This window comes from Equus asinus, chromosome 25 (assembly GCF_041296235.1).
Source record: "Equus asinus isolate D_3611 breed Donkey chromosome 25, EquAss-T2T_v2, whole genome shotgun sequence".
NCBI lineage: Eukaryota > Metazoa > Chordata > Mammalia > Perissodactyla > Equidae > Equus > Equus asinus.
The window spans coordinates 22,431,609-22,449,954 of NC_091814.1; the positions used below are offsets into that span (position 1 = coordinate 22,431,609).

At 54.3% G+C, this 18,346-nt stretch overlaps 1 protein-coding gene across 4 annotated transcripts; it reads right to left on the reverse strand.

The window, feature by feature from the left end:
* Positions 1-9,320: 9,320 nt before the first annotated feature.
* Positions 9,321-17,012, reverse strand: TAGLN2 (transgelin 2). Of its 4 annotated transcripts, none has more exons than XM_014848325.3 (5): positions 16,870-17,012; positions 11,453-11,660; positions 10,828-11,002; positions 10,438-10,540; positions 9,321-10,108 (listed from the first exon to the last, which is right to left on the reverse strand). In XM_014848325.3, the coding sequence occupies exons 2-5, from the start codon at positions 11,630-11,632 to the stop codon at positions 9,967-9,969; spliced, it is 600 nt and encodes a 199-aa protein (XP_014703811.1). In that variant the 5' UTR covers positions 11,633-11,660; positions 16,870-17,012; the 3' UTR covers positions 9,321-9,966. The 4 variants fall into 4 exon arrangements, with proteins under 4 accessions (XP_014703811.1, XP_070354030.1, XP_070354029.1 ...); XM_070497929.1 differs by having other exon boundaries at positions 11,453-11,725; positions 16,870-16,916; XM_070497928.1 differs by lacking the exon at positions 16,870-17,012 and adding an exon at positions 15,669-16,693.
* Between the last annotated feature and the right edge of the window lie 1,334 nt (positions 17,013-18,346).

Here is an 18,346-nt window from a genome sequence, read left to right on the forward strand (position 1 = left end):
TCCTCACCCCACCTTCCTGGGTGCCGGGTCAGGCTGGCCCCACCCTGCTGGCCTCCTGAGGAGCTCCCCACACTGGCTGAAGCAGGAGGGATAGGAATTGACTCTGGGATGAAATAAGCACATTTAAATGGGAGGAGCCTGGGAGACAAGACCCTGAGGAGCCATTTGGTTAAAATGAAAAGTCTGGCCTCTCACTTGAGCATGCCTCCTGTCTAAGAGAAATGAAAAGACAGACTTTGATTCCCTGCTTCTCTCTCTCTCTCTCTCTCTCTCTCTCTCTCTCTGCTTTAATTGCGTTTAGTAACGTGCACTTCCCAGCACAGGGATCAGAGATGCTGAGGCTGGGCGTGGGATGGGGTAGCAGGGCCACATATGTAGACTGAACAAAAGAGATGGGGCTTCCCCGTTCCTGTGGAAGAGTTTGTGTTAAGTGCATCCAGTCCTTTGTTAGCGATGGTCTACTCGGCTCATGTTTTCTCTGAACTCCTTTGCTATGAACATGCTGGGAGTTCTCCATGATAGGGACCCCACCTCCTTCCTCTGAACCTACCTCTATTGCCCTGTGCAGCTTCTGCTCCCCTTGTAGGGATGACCAACTGCCCATGAAGGGAATTCTGGGATGCCCATTGAGTTCTCAGTAAAGCACCATTTCTAGAGGCTGGTTCACAGCCAACTATTCTATGGCCGACAGACTGAAGAAGCTCTCCCATCAATTGTGCTCCCTGGGGCAGCTCAGTGAAGAAGGAAAGCAGTGACTGATTTTGGAGCCAGACTAGCAAGGTTAGAACCCTGGCTGGGCCACTCGCAGCTGAGAAACCTTGGGCAACCTGCCTAAGCGCCTGGGGCTTGTTCCCTTATCTTCAAGGTGGGGGAAGAGCCCAGAAGAGAGGGGTTGTGAAGAGAAGACGGGGCTCGAAAATCCATTTGCACAGAGCCTGGTGGTTTTCTTCCCTTTTCCTTCCCCCAGAGCAGGGGGATCCGGGGGTGGGGGAGGCCTTTGTCCTCAGTGTAGTATAAACACCATCAGGAATCAGACTGTAAATCCTCTAAGTCGCCAGGATGCCTGAGAGGCTAGTTTGCTACCCCCTTCTTCCTGGAATACTTGAACTCTCAAAATTGCCGTCAAGTCTTTCTAAAACAAAGTAGGACTTAAAACATAAATAAATACTGAAATGCATGAATTATTTTACTCAAAGTATTTGCTGCCTTCCCTCTTTCTTCAAAACTCTCTTTCTCTTTCCCGTCCTCAAAAACCATAGGGCCTTCCTGCTATAGCCTGAGAGACCAGGCATGGGGCGGGGACAGGGGAGAGAGTTTGAGGAACAAGAAGAAATTCGGGACCAAGGAGAAAAAAGTAGGGTGGAGTGGAGATGGGGGAGGGAGATGGTAGGGTGGGAGTGGAAGCTTGGGCTGGGAGCTGAGTCTAGAGGGGGAGGGAGGGGAGGTGGAGAGGGCACAGGCCAGAAGGACAGTATCACCTTCTGATATGGGAGGGCGGGGGCAGGGGGGATGAGGCAATGAATAAGGAGCTGGACCTCCAGAGTCATGACAGAGAAACAGAGGGTCACACCCCTTCCACCTCCCCTGTTCCTGGCCACCTTCCCACTGGGCAGATATCCCTCAGGCCACATAGAAGGACATGAACGAATCTGCAGCCTCCCTCGCTTCCTCAAAACCTCATCTCCACCCCTCTTGCCACCCACTCCTAGTCCTCGGGCCTGTGTTGCCCGATGCCCTGGACATGCCTCCACACGCCTGGCACCGCTTCCCCTCCTACGTGACCAGCACAGGCCCTGGACTGGGTGGCGGATGTTGAGATAAGGCCAAGGAGGGGAAAACTGCCAGAGCCAGGAAGTTACACAGCCTGGTTCCCCTGGCAACCCAGCCACAGTCACCAAACAGTGTGGGGTGGGGGGTAGGGATAACTCCTGTTCAAGGCCTCAGGCCAGGGCCCTCCCAGACCTCAATTTGCTCATTGGAGAAACTTCTCTCAAAATCTCCTAGGACAGCGCTGCCTAAAAATTATGGGGGAAGCCACTTTAAAATGCAAATTCAAGACAGCACCCTACTACCTCCACCATGGATTCTCAGTCTAATAGGCCTAATGGGTCTAATTGGAATCTGCATTTCCAACCAGCACCCCAGATGATGCCCATGCTGGCCGTCTGAGGCTGCCCCTTAAAAAGCAGAGTAAGTTTCACAAAGTTGGGACTCCTTGTGGCAGGGTGGGGGAAGATACAGGATGAGGACTGGGGTATCCTAACCATCCTGTATCTGCTGGAGTCTACAGTCAGCCCTCTCCCCAGGGATGTTTCATTCTGGGTATTTTCAACATCCAGTGAGTGACCAGGAGTCCAGAGACATGGATTCTAGTCCATGCAGGACCAATTCAAAACCATAAACTTTGAATGAGCTCCTTCTGGGCCAGGTACTACTGTTCTGAGGGTCATGAGCCATACCAAGATACATAAGGTGTGCTTTCTCCTCTCAAGAACCCTGGGACCTGGGGCACATCACCTACAGACTCTAGGCTTCAGTTTCTGTCTTCTCCCCAAAGGGTATAAAAATACTGCAGCTTTCCCCAGAGGGGACAAGGCTCCCTGGAGTTAATAGATATGGAAGTGCCTTGAAAGGGCAACTCTCCACATTGTCCTGGTGGTTGTGGCAGCTTGTATTCCTGGAGGGAAAAGTTGAGCTGTCAGGGGCCTCCAGAAAGCTTAGGGAGCCTTGAGGACAGAAACCCCAAGTTGCAGGACCCAGGGGCTGGGCCTCGGGGTCTCTCCGTTAGTTCCTTTCTGAAGCTGCCAGATCTTCATTTGCCTTAGAGGACTGGCTGCTGCAGCGCTGAACTTCGTGCGCCCCTTCCCGGGCCTGACCTCTCACTTCCTCACTGTGGCCCTGGCCTCCGCCCACAGCAAAACCACGGCCCGTGCTGGCTGCAGGCCACCTCACAGGGGAGCTCCACGATGGGGTGAGCAATTAGCTTGGACTTCTTTTGTCATAAGTTTAAATCTCAGTTCAGCCACCAGCTGGGTTCTGCAAGTTACTTTTGCTCTCTTAGCCTCAGTTTCCCCATCTGTAAAATGGGAGAGAATACTATTTTGTGGTAGCATCGGTCCCCTTCTCCTGGACTTCCTGTCCTAGCAACAGATGCCACCATTTGCTTAGTTGCTAAAGCCAGAAGCCTGGCTTTCTGGAATCCTCTTCCCCTTCTTCACTGTCCACAGTCAATCAGAGAGTATTAAACAATTTCAGAATCCATTCTTTTCAGTCCCCCCTGGGCCTCCCTTAGCCAAGGCCACTCTCACTTCAGTCTGGACTGCCGCAGTACCCTCCTAAGGTCCACCTGCCCCAGTAGTCTTCCCCAACCCTAGGCCATCCTTTACCCTGCAACCTAAGGAAACTTGCAAGTAAGAACAACTCTCTGGGGCTGGCTGGTGGTGCAGCGGTTAAGTTCACACGTTCTGCCCCGGCAGCCCCCGGGTTCGCCAGTTCAAATCCCGGGTGTGAACCTATGCTGTGGCAGGCATCCCACATAAAGTAGTGGAAGATGGGCACGGATGTTAGCTCAGGGCCAGTCTTCCTCAGCAAAAAGAGGAGGATTGGCAGCAGATGTTAGCTCAGGGCTAGTCTTCCTCAAAAAAAAAAAAACAACTCTCAGCTCTTCATTCCCCTCCTTCAAATCCTTCAATAGCTCCCATGCCCTTAATGAAACATCCAAAATTATTAATTTGACTTTGAAGCTCCTTTGATGATCTAATCCTGACTTCCCTTTCCAATTGCATTTCTCACCACCCCACCCCTCCTGCCTCTAAACACATACATTCTATAGTCCAGTTCTGCACATTCTCACCTCCAGCTCAAGCACATGCCACACCCCTGCCTAGAACACTGTGTTCCTCATCACCACCACTCGCCTCTCCTTCATGCTTCTAATGATCCTTACATCCTCAGCTCAGACATTACCATCTTCCAGAAATCTTCATTGATGCCCCTCCCCACAAGGCTGGGTCATGTCCCCTCCCGTGTGTTCTCACAGCCCTAGACACCCCCTCAGCCTGCCACAAGTCACATTACACTATAATTGATTCTTTGCTTTTCTAGCTCCTCCCAGGAGGGCAGAGACTATATTTGTCTTGTTGACTGCTATATCCCCCAGCACCCAGCAGGAGCCCTGCCCTGAATAGGTGCTCAAGGAATATTTTTTGAAACAATGAAAGAACCAATACGAAATAGAGGTAAAGCTCCTAGCCCAGTGACTAGCAGAAAAGTGATTATGAATATCATCATCATCATTATCATCATCATTATCATCATCATCACTACAATTCATTTCCACACCGAGCACATTTCTCTGATGGAAACAAAATTCAAAATTCAGGTCCTGCCAACCGTGGGTGTGAAATGGTGTGACAGCCCCAGCATCTGAGGAGCTGTCTGTATGACCCTGCCTCACCCTCCACCTGCAGTGATGTTGATCTGTCCCTACCCCAATTGCTGGTTCTCACCCTAACCGGGCCTCTTTTCCGCTCCCACTCCGGGCCAGAAAGGAATAGCCTCTCACCCCCTCGCTGAAACTTGACCTCTGACCACAGAGCCAACGACTGCTCCTTTTTATGAAGGAGCCCTCTAACCAGCAGCCCCACTTCCCTGGGCAGATCAGGCGTGAGAATCCCTGAGATATGTAACCTCAGCTCGCCTTGACATCACCAGCAGCCTCCACTCTGGAAATGATCCAGGACCGCGGGAGGTTGGCGAGTGATCCTCCCAAAGAGCCCTATTTGCATTTCTCCAAGGGCACACATCGCTGGCTTCCTGAATCGTCATGACTCCTATCCATGTTTTGTCTCCCCTGCAGGACTATGCGCTCTTTGAGCAAAGAGATCATGTATTAATCGTCTTCATATCCCCCCAAAGGCCTGACATACAATAGAACCTCAATAATTGTTGAATGAACAAATATATGAATGAAAAAATGGGTGTGTGTATGAGCAGTCCCAGGCAGAATTGCTCATTTTCTACCTTAAGAAGATGGAATTTGTCCTATTATTGAAGACATTCCTCCCGACCCTTAAGAGAGTCCAGAGGCTAACGACCTTTGGGGTCGAGGATCATTTTTCCTTGTCTAACCTAAATTTCTGCATTGTCTTTCAATCAACCTCCATAGCCAGAGACTAAGACTCATTTCTCTGCAATGAGACAGTTACCAATTTACCCTTTACCCTTGTCTTCAACAAGTTTAATCCCAGGCCCTTTATTGTTCCCTCCCTTGGGCCCTATTGTCTGGCCCTTTCCCTGTTCCACTGCTCCTCGGGCCTTTTGCCAAGCTCTCAATGGCCTCTCTGGGCTGTAGAGCCTGGAAAGAGACATACTGTTCTCCACGGAGCCAAGTACAAATGCACAGGTGCGGACGTTCCCACCTACGCACGCAGGACGCATACCTCTCTGCACCCCCAATCCTCAGGCTTTGGTAAACATATGCTCATATGCTCATAGACAGTCCCCACACAGTCACAGATTCATCTCCTCCCACCTCACCCCCGAGCCCTAGTCCTGTGAATTCTCACACACCTGTGAAGAGACACTTGCACGCACATGAATAGACTGCACAGATCTATGCTTTTTCCTCATAGGTGAGCCAAACTAGGTGGAGCGTCAGAAGCCCTCTTCCTTGTGCTCCCGCCCCCCACCCCGCTCCTCCCCCTCCTCCCTGCCTTCCTTCTCCAACTCTCCTTTCCATTGGCCACCGTGGGCCAAGCCTCCTTTCTCTCCACCTCCACAGTGATTTTCCACTTCAAGGTTGAAGGCAAGGAGTAAATGAACTGAGGTTGGCTCCTGCCTCTTCCTCCTGCCCTCCTCCCATTTTTGCCCCCAGTTCTTCAGTGTACCTTCCATTTGCCCAGAGCATACACACCACTCTCCATCCCCTTCCAAATTTCCACTCCTCTGGCTGTAGGGAGTACTGGATTCACAGCTTTCTACCTTTGGGAAAGGAATGATGGGGAAGCAATGGAAGCTGGTTGCATCTCAGATCCAATGACAGGCTGGGTTGCTGAGACCCAGCCAGGGCTGGCTGAGCACCGTGTCACCAGACCAGGGGATTCAGGAACTCAGTAGTGTGATATTCATTCTTTCAACAAATATTTATCCAGCACCTACAACATGCCAGGCATTACTCTACATCAACTAAACCAATACAAACCTGCCCTTACAGAGTATATATTCTACGGGTGGAGACAAAATAAATAAGTAAAATATATTGGGTATCAGATGGTGACACGAGAAAGCAGGGAAGGAGGAAGGGGTTCAGGCTGAGGGTGGAGTGTGCAATTTTCACTAAGGTGGCAGGGAAGGCCTTATTTAGAAAGTGACATTTAAACAAAGACCTGAAGGAGAAAAAGGAGCAAGTCATGGTGGGACCTGGAAGGACGAGATTGTTCCGGGCAGCAGGAACAGTCCCACAGGGGCAGTGTTGGGAAACACCAGTGTAGAGAGTCATGGAAAATGAGGTGTGGAATGGCATGAAAAGGGGGTGCCATACGGAGGAGCTCTTCCTCCTGACCTCAGGGCTGGGATGCACCCTAGGCTCCAAGATCTGAAGGAGTGCCAGGAGAGATGAGAGAGGCCAAATGAGGGATGAAACTGTGACCTCAGATGGAACAAAACACCTAGAAGCCAACAGAAAACAAAACAATTTTTTTTTAGCAGAGAAAGTTTCACCCTGAGCTAGCATCTGTTGCCAGTCTTCCTCTCTCTCTTTTTTTTTTCTTTCCTCCTCAAAGCCCCAGTACGTCGTTGTATATCCTTCTAGTTCTTCTATATGAGCCACCACCACTGCATGGCTACTGACAGACAAGTGGTGTGGTTCTGTGCCTGGGAACTGAACCTGGGCTGCTAAAGTGGAACAGCCCTAACTTTAACCAGTAGGCCATCAGGGCTGACTCCCCAAAACAAAATTTTTAATTTTTTTTAATGAGGAAGATTGGCCTTGAGCTAACATCTGCCACCAATCCTCCGCTTTTTGCTTGAGGAAGATTGTTGCTGAGCTAACATCTGTGCCAGTCTTCCTCTATTTCATGTAGGATCCTATCACAGCATGGCTTGATGAGCAGTGCTAGGTCCACGCCCAGGATCCGAACCTGTGAACCCCAGGCCACCAAAGTGGAGCACACAAACTTAACTACTACTCCATCGGGCCAATCCCCCAAAACAAAATTTTGAGGTGTCAGTGCAGGCCATTTCCAGAAGGAAGGAGCTGAACCTGCAGCAAGATGGATTAAGGGGAGACATGCAGAGTCCTCACAGAGCTGCTTGGTGGATGGTGGTAGCTGCCAGAAGGCAGGCAAGCCCCATGGCTGAGCACCTCTCAAATCTAGTCGATGCTTGTCTTGAAGAGTAAGTTGGTCCAGGGAGTGGGGGATAAGGTTCCTTGAACCATCTCTGACCACGTTCAACAGGGCAGTGGCACGCTGGGCATCACCTCTCCCTCAGCCCAGTGTCCACACAAACCCTACCTTTTTCTCCACATTTCCAGTTCCTGAGCACTTGCTATGTGCTAGGACTATGCAGAATGCTTTCTGTATATATCCCACAAAATCCTCATAGCAGCCCCATGAGCAAGGAATTATTATTATCGTCAGTTTTCAGATGAGGAACACCCCCCCACCACCACCACCCTTTGTCCCCCTTGTCCCTCTATGGCTCCACTTCTTGCCGAGCCTGGAACAGCTAGTGACCAGGTTGACCTGGGCTCAAATCCCTGTCCCTCCACTTACTCCTTACATGGCGTTGGGCAAGGTTCTTGCCCTGAGACCCAGTGTGTTCATCTGGGGACGAAAGGGGGGAAATAATATAGTAATATCCACCTCTTGGACTATTGTGGGAATCTACTGGGAAAAGGCAACACATCTAAGTCTTGACTCTGTGACATGGTGGGTGTCTCAGAAAGTTGTGACGCATGTGGCTTTAAATAGTTAAATCAGAGCAGAGTGCAAATGGTTTGTTTTTTTAGTATAATTATCAGTGAATTCGAGGCTTTCTCTGCAGTGACATCACTCTCCCTCACTGGCATTCCACAAAACCTTCGTGAACCGGATAAAGGAGTGGAATGACAGATAACCCCCTAGGAATTAGCACACAGGCTACAGCCTATCTTATCTGGGCCCGCCCAGCCCCAAGGGAGTGCAGCAAGCAAGCAGATACCATGTCTCTGGTGCTGTGGTGTGGTGTCAGATCAGCCAGGCTGGGAGCCTCTGGGCTGATGGCTGATGCATGGCGCTAGCGTATGGCCTGGCATACAGTAGGTGCTTCTTGGCAGAGGGAACCACAGTGGGGCCAGGGAGTGATGGGAAAAACCTCTCTGGTCATCAATCTCTGCATAATCTGTCACCCTTGGCACAATGGGCAGCTTTCTCCTCCTAAGGAAACAGAGACGCCCTGAAGTAGAAAGGAGGAAAGGGACAGTGGAAGCCAGACCCCTGGGCCGGCTGATGGGGATGGGAACAGATGTGGGGGGCTGGCCCAGGGTCTCTCAAGTTCTCCCTAGGAAGACACAGGGTCTGATGGGGAGCTCATGGGGTAAACGTGACACCCAGGGGTTGGAAACTAAGGGTGGAATGTTCATGTCTGGGTCAGGGCTAGGAGCTCGGGACAACCTGAACCCAAAATTGATTATCTTGGTCCAAGGCCACCCAGCTAGAAGGACACCCTCGTTGCTAGGCTCTCCCCAGCATGCAGTTCCCGGCACGTGGGATCAACCAAGGCTTCCTCCTTCTAGCCATCACCACTACCTCCTTCCTGCTCATTCCCCAGCTTGCTAGTTCCTCCTCACCACCGCAACCCCCATCCCTTGCCCCCAAGCTGGTCTGGCCAACTCCAACAGAGGCCACCTTGCCCCAACCTTGTCTGAGGTGCTCCCCTTCCAGACTTGCCAGACAAAGGGCTGGCCAACAGCCTGCCCGACCCTCCTGCAGTGGCTGAGGCTATTGTGGCTGAGAGGCTGTTCTGGCTGGGGGAGGGGGCCCAGCCAGGACCACCCAGTTCCTTGGGTAGATGAGGGCTCCACCTCCCTGTGGACACTGCCCAGATATTCTGCATTATGGCTTCTAGCCCCAGGACAGTGAGGGCCTGTCCTTTCTCAATGCCAACCTCCCCTCATCCAAAGCAAGGAAGAAAGAGGATGGGGAAGGAAATCGAAGATGGGGGTGAGATTACAACCTTTCATCTCAAAGTCCTCTCCCCCTGTACCAGTCAGTGCACTTCTACCATATTCCTCCCTCCCCAGCAGTGGGCTCAGTGGCCCCAGACACAGCCAGAGTCCATCCAAAAAAGACAGATTCTTTATTTAAATCAGCAAACTCAGATTCTTCAAGCCCCAGCCCACAGTGGGCAGCCCTCCCTCCCCCGTCCCCTCACCCCCACTCCATAGCCACAGCGAGGGGAATGGAAAATGAGAAGCCAAGAGGGCCTCTGCCAGGGCAGGCGGCCGCAGATGTGTGGCGAGCGTAGTCCAGCTGTGGCTGGAGTGGCAGCCACCACAGGCCCCTCCCTATAAATTACGTCCCTGCAGCCACAGCTGTGGGCGAGGCATATTTGTGGAAGGAAGGCTAGAAGGCAGTGTCCCCAACCTCCAGCCAAGGAATGGATTGAGGGCACAGAGCTCAGGGGGAAGAAGGGCCAGAGGGAAAGAGAAGAGGTATGGTGGGGATGGTGAGGCCCCCAAATTTTGGTCCCAGCGGAAAAGAAGAGGCCATTTGTCCAGTTTTGGTAGGTTTGGAGAAAGGAATGTATTAGTAAGCATTGGGGAGAGGCCGCCATCGGGCACCCCCAGAGAAGACAGGCCAGGCCAGGCCCCCACCCTGGCAGAGGGGAGCTTGAGAGCTCAGGGGCTCTCAGGGAATGTCACTGCTAAAATATATATATATATTAACCATCCATGGTAGGGCAGGGGCAGGCTAGGGGGCAGGATCAGAGGATCTGGCGTGGCATCCCGTAGCCCGTCATGCCTGCCTGAGACGCCCCACGGTTGGTGCCCATCTGTAACCCAATCACATTCTTGCCCTCTTGCAGCTGGTCGTCCGAGAAGTTCCGAGGGTTCTCCTTGGACTTCCTGGGTGGAAAGGGAGCATTGGTTAGGAGGAGGGAGGAGGCTGCCCCAGTAAATGTCTTCCCTGGACAGAGCACAGGCTTTGCCATGGACTCAAGTGCTGGCACCAACCGGGCCCTCAAGAGCCTTGACCTCTCTGAAGCTACTTCCTTATCTCTCAAAAGGGACAGTCCCTTGCCATCCTGTGAGAGTTGTGAGGATGAAGTGAGATGAGGAATGTGAAAGTGCTTTGTAAAGGGCTGGCTGCTATAGTGTAACCATCATTTCCAAGGGACGGGAATGGGTGGGGTCATGGCACCTGTCCCGGGCTGGGCTGCCCCAGCGATACTCACTTAGGAAACCAGTTGGGATCCCCACGGAAAAGCCCATCGTTCCGAGCTACTGCCAGCCCACCCAGGTTCATCAGTGTCCGCTGCACACAGGCCATGTTCTTTCCTGGGAAGGAGAAAGGGGTGTGTTGGCCTCAACAGGGCTGGGGTCCTGGACGCCAGGGTTCCACCTCCATCATTAACTCAGCAGGTCCAGCTTCCTAATTCCTATACTCTTTATCCCCATACCCTCTCCATCCCAACTCCCAACATGGCCAACTAATCCTTACAACACACACACACACATACACCCCTCTTTGTCCTCAGGTGCCAGAAACCTGCCCCTTCTCCCTGGTCATGATGGCCCAGCCCCGTCTCTGGTCTTCTGGATGGCAGTGCCCAGCGCTGGCCCACCTTCCCAGAGGTCCACAGTCTGGAAGATGTCAGTGGTGTTGATGCCGTAGCGTTCGGCTGCTTGCAGGAACTGAGAGATCTGCTCCATCTGCTTGAAGGCCATGGCAGAGGCCTGGATCTTCTTCACTGGGGCCTGCCCCTCGGGGTACAGTCCATTAATGAGCTCACACAGCACCTGGGTGAGGACGGCAGTGTGCAGGGGTGAGGCCACGCCTACTGCAGATCCACAGGGAACCACAGAAGTTCCTCTCCTACCTGCAGACAGCTCTGACTCCCCCGGGGTGAGCCTCAGGCTCCTTCCTGCCCAGCTCCCTGCCTTGAGCCCAGACTGAAAACCTGGCTATTCCAGTATCACGGACTAGAGCACACCCTCCCACAGTTCTGTCCTCAGAGCTAGTCGTCCTTGTGTCACCCCAGGCCTTCTGCTGCAGGGGAGGCACAGTCACCCTCACCCTTCACTCTAGAGGAGGGAGGAAAGCACAGGTCATCCGCACGATGAAGATATCCAGGCTCAGGAGGAAGTCGGGATGGGTGCACCCACAGTTCTTCAGGTGAAACAACCCCTGGTCCCCCAGACCCAGCCCCGCTCTCCCAGCACTTCCAGTCGGAGGGGCCTGGCTCTCACCGTGCCATCCTTGAGCCAGTTCTGGAAGTGCTCTCGCCCTGGCTGGGGCCGGCCCACATCCTTTCGGCACTGACTGGTGATCCACTGGATCAGGATCTGCTCCAGGTCCGCATCGTACTGTTTCTCAATCTTCTGCTGCACCTCCCGGCTCAGGCCGTAGGCAGGTCCCCTGTTGGCCATTCTGAAGGACGACGGTAGCTGTGGGGAGCTGAGGAGAGGACACACCCAGGCCTGCGGTCAGCACTCTGCAGCCTGTGGGGTGGGGGGTTCTGCCTGCAGAGAGACACACCATATCCCCAGGGTGGGCCCCAGAGGTGAGAACAGAGGCCAAATGAGGGGATGCTCACCTTGACCCCTGGACATGGGCTGGAAGAGCACTGCTCAGAACTCTGGGAGGTGTTAAGGAGCCACGCAGGCCATCTCTGGGTGCCCCCCTCTATGACAGGCAGCCTGTTTATTATGTTGAGTCTTCCCATTAGATTTCATTTGAACGGTACCACTACTAGAATAAACTATAAAACGCACTGGAATGGAATATGGAGTAAATGAGGCCAAGATGGGGCATTCAGCCCCTTATTTGGGGTAGTCAGCTTTAGCAAAGGCAGATTGATCATTCTAGCCCTAATCCTGCTTTTTACAGCCCAGGGGAGAAAGATTTGGGGAGAAGAGGAAGAATGTGGAGTGGCTTGGGAAACCTATGCCAGGAGCTAGAGGACTGGATGTATATACCAGCAATTAGCCACTGGATTTTAAGTGAGCACCTGCTATTTGTGCTAGGGATTGTGGCAGAGACAGACATCATTGGTCCTAAAGTTGCCCTCAGTGCCATCAGAGAGACAAAGTGAGCAAAAAGGAGTGTGTAAGGATTGTACAGGATGAATCCTAAACTGCACATAGGAACTGTATGAATTCAGAGAAGAGTATGGGCAGAAGCAGCCTGGAGGGCTTCCTGGAAGAGGTAGGTCTGAGTAGGCCCTTAACAGATTTCAGCAGGCAAAAGGAACTTCCCAAGAGGACCCAGGCAATAAAAACAAATTCTACTTTCCTCTCTAGAAGCGGTGGTAGACAGAATAATGCCCCCCCTCCCAAAGGTGTGTGTGTGGTAATTCCTAGAACCTGTGAATGTTACCTCACACTGCCAAAAGGGACTTCCCAGACGTGACTGAATTAAGGGTCTTGAGATAGGGAGAGTACCCTGGATCACTCGGGTGAGCCCAGGGTACCCACAACAAGGGTCCTTATTAGCGAAAGACGGAGGCTGTTGAGTCAGAGTGGGAGAAGCAAGAAGGAAGCAGAGGTCGGAGTGATGCAGGGCCATGAACCAAGCAATGCAGGCGGCCTCTAGAAGCTGAAGAGCGAAGGAAATGGATTCTTCCTCAAACCCCGCAGAAGGAACACAGCCCTGCACACACATTGATTTTAGCCAGTGAGACCTCGGTTGGGGTCTCTAGAACTGTAAAATATTAAATATGCGTTGCTTTAAGTCACTAAGTTTATAGTAATTTGTTACCGCAGGAATAGGGAACTAAAACAGGGGCCTTGGGTGGTATTTTTAGGGAAACCCGGGAAAAGAGGGTAGGTGGGGAAATACGCAGGAGGGTTTCTTTAACTTAGTTTGAAGACCTCTGTTAGGAAGAAGTAGGTGGTTTCCTTACCACTGGCCTGACTTGGCAGCACTTCACAGTGGACAGTCTGTCCCCACCCACCACCTCCCTGCCCCGGGCCCACCCCTAGGGACCTGTTGAGCAAGTCCCAGGGATGCTATGGATGCCAAGGGGGAGCCAGGACCAGAGAAGGGACAGGACCCCATTTCCTGTCCCCGTCCTCTCCCTGGATCGGCCCTTCTTTCTGCTCTGAAATAGAGCTAACTGTCTGAGGGCACATAAAAGAGGATCCCCCAGCATGGGCACCTGTGTCAAGGAGAGGAAAGAGACACACTTCTCCCCACAGGTGGCTCCAGGTCAAACTTAAGGGATGAAGTCACTCTGGCTCCCTCTTTCCCATGCACCCCAAGATTAAACCATCCTGCCACCCCCTCCGTAAGCCTCGGGGCTCGGCCTCAGTACAAGGAGCCAGGGCACAGGGGCAGCAGCTGCCTCAAACCCCCTCACACCTCTCAGCCCCAGCATTGTGTGTCTCAGGCCAGGCCCCTCCCCCACACTCCAACACAGCGGCTCCTTTCTACTCCAGCTAATCGAGCTGCACATTTCCGGCAGAGATCCTCCCCATAAATCAGTTATTTTTAAACCTCATTAAGACCAACCCACCCCCTACTTCCCCCAGCCCAAAAGCCAGGCCAGATAAATGTCGGTCTGGGCCTTGACCCACATCACCAGCCACACACACACTCAGCTGGGGGAGGGCAGGCAGGTCGAGTGGCTGAGGCCAGTGGAGAGAGGCAGACAAGACCCCCCCTGCCCCCAGCCCAGGCCAGCCCCAGATGCCCAGCCACCACTCAGACTATATAAGCCTGTGACCCCTGACACACAGGGGCGGGGCTGGGAGAGGGAAGGGGGCTAGGAGCTGCTGCCACCAGTAAGCCCCTTTTCTCAGCCCAATGTCCAGACCTATCTTATGGGAGCAGCTCTGCTATGGTCACCTGGGCCTCAGGGCTGTCTCTTTACACAGCCAAGTGGCCTGAGGTCCAGGGATCACAATGGCCCAGGGAAAGAACGGGCAGGAGAATGATTAACCTGGACGCCAGAGTTAGGCGGGGAGAGCAAGCCAGAAGCCTGACCCTCCCAGTATCCCCCCAGGGGCCGGCGGACCCTACCAGGGTCCCCCATGGGCAGGACAGACTTGGCCTCCTGGACCCACCTCTGGGAGCCGGCTGGATGCTGAGGGCCTTTCCCAACTCCGGGGACTGCACACAGCTGGCAGTGTCACAGCCTCCAGCTGCAGTATCTTGGCTCCACTCTGGGGCCATTGCCCTAGAGACCTGAGGTGCCAGAGTCATAGGGCGGAGCTCTGGGAAGGGTCAGCCCAGAACCCAGCCTGCCAGCAGCTGTTTCTCCTCCCCACCCCCATGGGCGGGTGAGAGCTGATGGGCTGCGGCTGCTGGAGCTGGAACCAGCTGCTGGAGCTGGAGCCGGAGTGGCCCACCCTAGTAACACCCAGGGGACCAACCCCTGCCCTACCTCAAAGGAAGGGAACACAGCCAGTTGCCTACTGGGGTGGGGAGAAGCTATGTGGGAGATACCCAGAGCTGGGGATTCAAAGGGAAGACGACAGCTGAACAACTTGGAGGGTGGGTTGGCTGTGAGCAATCTAAACTCCAGGGAGAGCTGTGGGAACAGCCCTCACCCCCACCCACAAGGTTACAATAGTCAGGAAAGGGGGAGGGGCCACAAAAAGCACTCCAGCCCTCAGCCCCACCCAGACCCTGGGCTGGAAGCTTACCTCACCCCACCCCACCCCACGCCAATGCCAAAGAAAAGGCAGACAGGGTGGCGGTGGGAGGATTTGAGGGTTCCTGGCTGCAGTGTTTAATTGGGGAGACCAAGGGACTCTCCATTCATTGTGCAGACAGGACTCAGGGGAACTTCCCAACTCAGAATTGGGCTTAAGACTATTCTGAAAGAGCGAAATGCCACAGGGAGCCGGCAGAAGCAAGGATGGTGGGAGACCTATGATTAAGGGGCCACCACCCTGGGGCAGCCCCCTCACCAGCAAGAGTAAGTGAGCGGAAGAGAAAGCTGAAACTACACAAACAGGAAGCTACGAGGCTTGCACAGGAGGAGGGGTGAGGTGAGGGCCGTTGCCATGGCTTCTGTGTACCAAACACAGGAACGGGGCAGGATGGGGGCACCAGGCAGAAACATCCACTCAGCACAGAGTGGTGAGGAGGCTCTGAGCCCCGAGGGCAGAGGGGGGACTCTTGGGGAAAGGCTCCCTTGCAGCAGTTCTCAGTTATAGTCAGGTGCAAGGGACTCCTCAAGGAGGCAGCTGTGGAGGATATGGAGGGCACTGGCTGGAGACGGGAAGTTATAAGTTTTGGGGTACAGAAGTAGACTCAAGGAAATAGTTCAGGAGAAGAACAAATGCTGTAGGAACAGATAGTATATTCTGAGCTGGCCCCATACCTGAAAATCCTGGAGGAGAAGGGACAAGGTGAAGAAAGGATTAAAAGCCGATCCCCATGGGGCGATGGAGTGAGGGGGCCCATAGGAGTTAGACAAGGTTCTAGAATGGTAGGGCCCTGCTGGCCCCACCCTACCTTGGCTTCCTTTGCAGTTTTAAGCCTTCCCAATGGACCAGGAAGGAGAAATTAGGAGGGGAGTTGGAGATGGGGAGCTGTCCCTCTGTCTGGTGCTCTGGAGTCAAACACAATGAGGGAGGGTCCACCCAGCCACGGGTCTCCTCCTACACCGATCTGCACACCAGTCCATCCTCACTTCCACGCCGCTTCTTTCTGCTCAGAAACACCAAGTTCTCCCAGAACCTCCGTGCTATGGGCTCCAGGAGGCCTGCAGAGCCGGGAGAAGGCGGCAGTCCACTTCCGGTCCTGCTGGTCCGGCCCCCTCAGCCGACGACCCCCGCCCCCCCGCCCCCGCCACACCCTGGGCCGTTACTGCGGGATGAGTCACCCACCGCCCGCCGCTGGGGTGACGCAGTGGTCTGGGCAGTCCGCCCGCCCGCCTGCCCGCGGCCACCACCGGCTTTCCCAGCAGCAGGGGGCACGGGGTGGGGGCATCAGCTCGCGAAGGGGCAGGAGGGCTTGGAAAGCAGCCATCCCCGCCCAACACCACCTCACCCAGGCAGGGCACCCCGGGCCGCAGTCAGGCCTGCAGGATGCCTGAGGTCGGGGGGCTCTCCTGGAGGCGACTGCAGCTTCAACTCCCAGCCAGAACCGAGGAAAGCGAGGCCACTGTGGGATCTGCGCACGGAGCCCCCTCGCCCCAGCCCGTGACCCGAGTCCCCAGGAAAATGAGCTGGCAGGACGAGGTACAGAAAGGCCGGCCTCGGGGACGCAGAGAGCAGGCAGCACCCACACGTGCTGCTGGAACCAGGAAGTGAAGGGTCGCGCGGGAAGCCCGGCAGAGCGGAGCTGGCCCAGGGCGGGAGCCGGGCCCCTGCACGCGCGACGCTCGGGGCCAGCCAGCCCCGACGCCCTCCTTTCCTCACCCCGGCGAGGACCCGGGGCTGCAGTCGGCGGGTAGGGCACAGTCCCCGAGTCCTTGTTCCGGACAGACGCCCCGTCTATGCACCCGCAAGCCTCGCCTGACCTCATCCCCCAACAATGCCGGGTCAGAGTTTGGGGACAGGACCTGGCAGCACAGGGCGGGGCAGAGAAGTTATCGGACTCCGGCCTCCCAGCTCCTGATCGTCGAGCTCACTGGAGCAAGTCGCAAGCACGAGCTTTTTGCTTTCTAGAGACCATGCACATCCCCCGAGCCCCGGCCCTCCCTTCTGCTCACCGTTCGCGCGGATCGACAGCGGCGCGCTCGGGCGGGGGCTGCAGCGGCGAGTGGAGCGCCCGGGCCCGGTCGGGGGTTTTCAGCGGCTCCCGCCTCAGACGGGGCGGACCAGGGGCGGGGCAAGGGCAGAGGCGGTTTAAAGGCGCCGCAGCGCAGAAGCAGAGGGCAGTGCTTAAGAGAGAGGGGCGGTGGGCTAGAACGTGAATTAAAGGATCTGGGGCATCTGGGCTGACAGGGCAGCGGTAGTGGTCTCTGCTCCTGAGAACCTCAATCCCCACGCCAGAGCCCAGAAACCTATGCCCCAGTGGGAAACTTTCTGCCTAGGTTAGCTCAAGACTGGGCGTGCGTACGTGGGAAGATGCCTCTTGGTTTGAAAAGGGTGGTTGGGTAAACAGAGGCATAGGAAGACCCTTCCCCCGCAACAGACTAGGGTGTGACAAGACTGCAGGCCGGGACAGCACCCTCACGTGGTCTTGCTCCTCACCTGCTTCAAGCCTGGGCAGGAATTAACAGTGAGGTCATTGCTTGCCCTGAGCCCAAGGGGCATGATCCGTGTGGGGACCCAGGGTTCAGACCTGACCTCTCCCTTTCATCTCCTCCTCTATGACCTGACATGTCTTCTTAATCCTGGAAGGATCTGAAGAGGAGGCCACAGTGGAGGAGGCTGGCATTCCATCTCTGAGGGTGGAGAGCATAGTTTGGAGGTTGAAGGAGTGTTCCCGGCTTTCAGGCTTCAGTTGAGCAGCCCCTTGGGGTGGAGTCCCTGCTTGCACCCATTAGTGGCATTCTTCATCTATGATGGAAGCCCATTTAGCCTGGTTTTCAAGGTCATCAACAACCAGTGTCCTTCCACTTTTCCATTCTCTCTTCCCCAATCCCACCCAGCCCTATATTCCAGGATCTCCTGGTGATTCCCTGTAAGACCAAAGGTTTCCACCCCTCTGTGCCTTCACAGAGGCTATTCCTCTGCCTGGAATGCTTTCCCTCCCTTCACTGACTTCTCTCTTCCTCTCCCCCCCCCCCGCCCCCACCCCCAACCACTGTGTGATTTTGGGGCAAATTACTCAAGCACTGTATGCCTCAGTTCCCTAGTCTACAAAACAGAGCTAACAGTACTACGTGCCTCAGAGTTGTAGAGAATTAAATACCCGTCGAGAGCTTAAAGCAGGGCCTGGCACATAGTGAGTGCTCAGCTGTTAGCTATTATCATTGTTCCCACCATCTGGGAGGCTCCTGAAGCTGCCCCACATGTAGCGTTTGTCCCAGCACACACTGTAAGTGTTCACTGTTGACTCCTTCCTTTGTGCTACCATAATAACCAACACAGCGCTTTATCACAGAACTTGTCGCATCATACTGTAACAATTTCTTTACTTGCCTGCTTCAGTGACTAGAAAGAACTCCTCAAGGACAAAGGCATATCTTAGTGCACTTTCTATTTTCTCAGCATCCAGCTCAATGGCTGATCTTTAGTAGC

Excerpts from the sequence above, each read along its gene's own strand:
- TAGLN2 (XM_014848325.3), bottom strand. The coding sequence starts at position 11,632 with ATGGCCAACAGGGGACCTGCCTACGGCCTGAGCCGGGAGGTGCAGCAG. Across the intron at positions 11,003-11,452 it reads ACTGGCTCAAGGATGGCACG|GTGCTGTGTGAGCTCATTAA; the intron begins GTGAGAGCCAGG and ends GTCCTCACCCAG. Across the intron at positions 10,109-10,437 it reads GATCCCAACTGGTTTCCTAA|GAAGTCCAAGGAGAACCCTC; the intron begins GTGAGTATCGCT and ends CTTTCCACCCAG.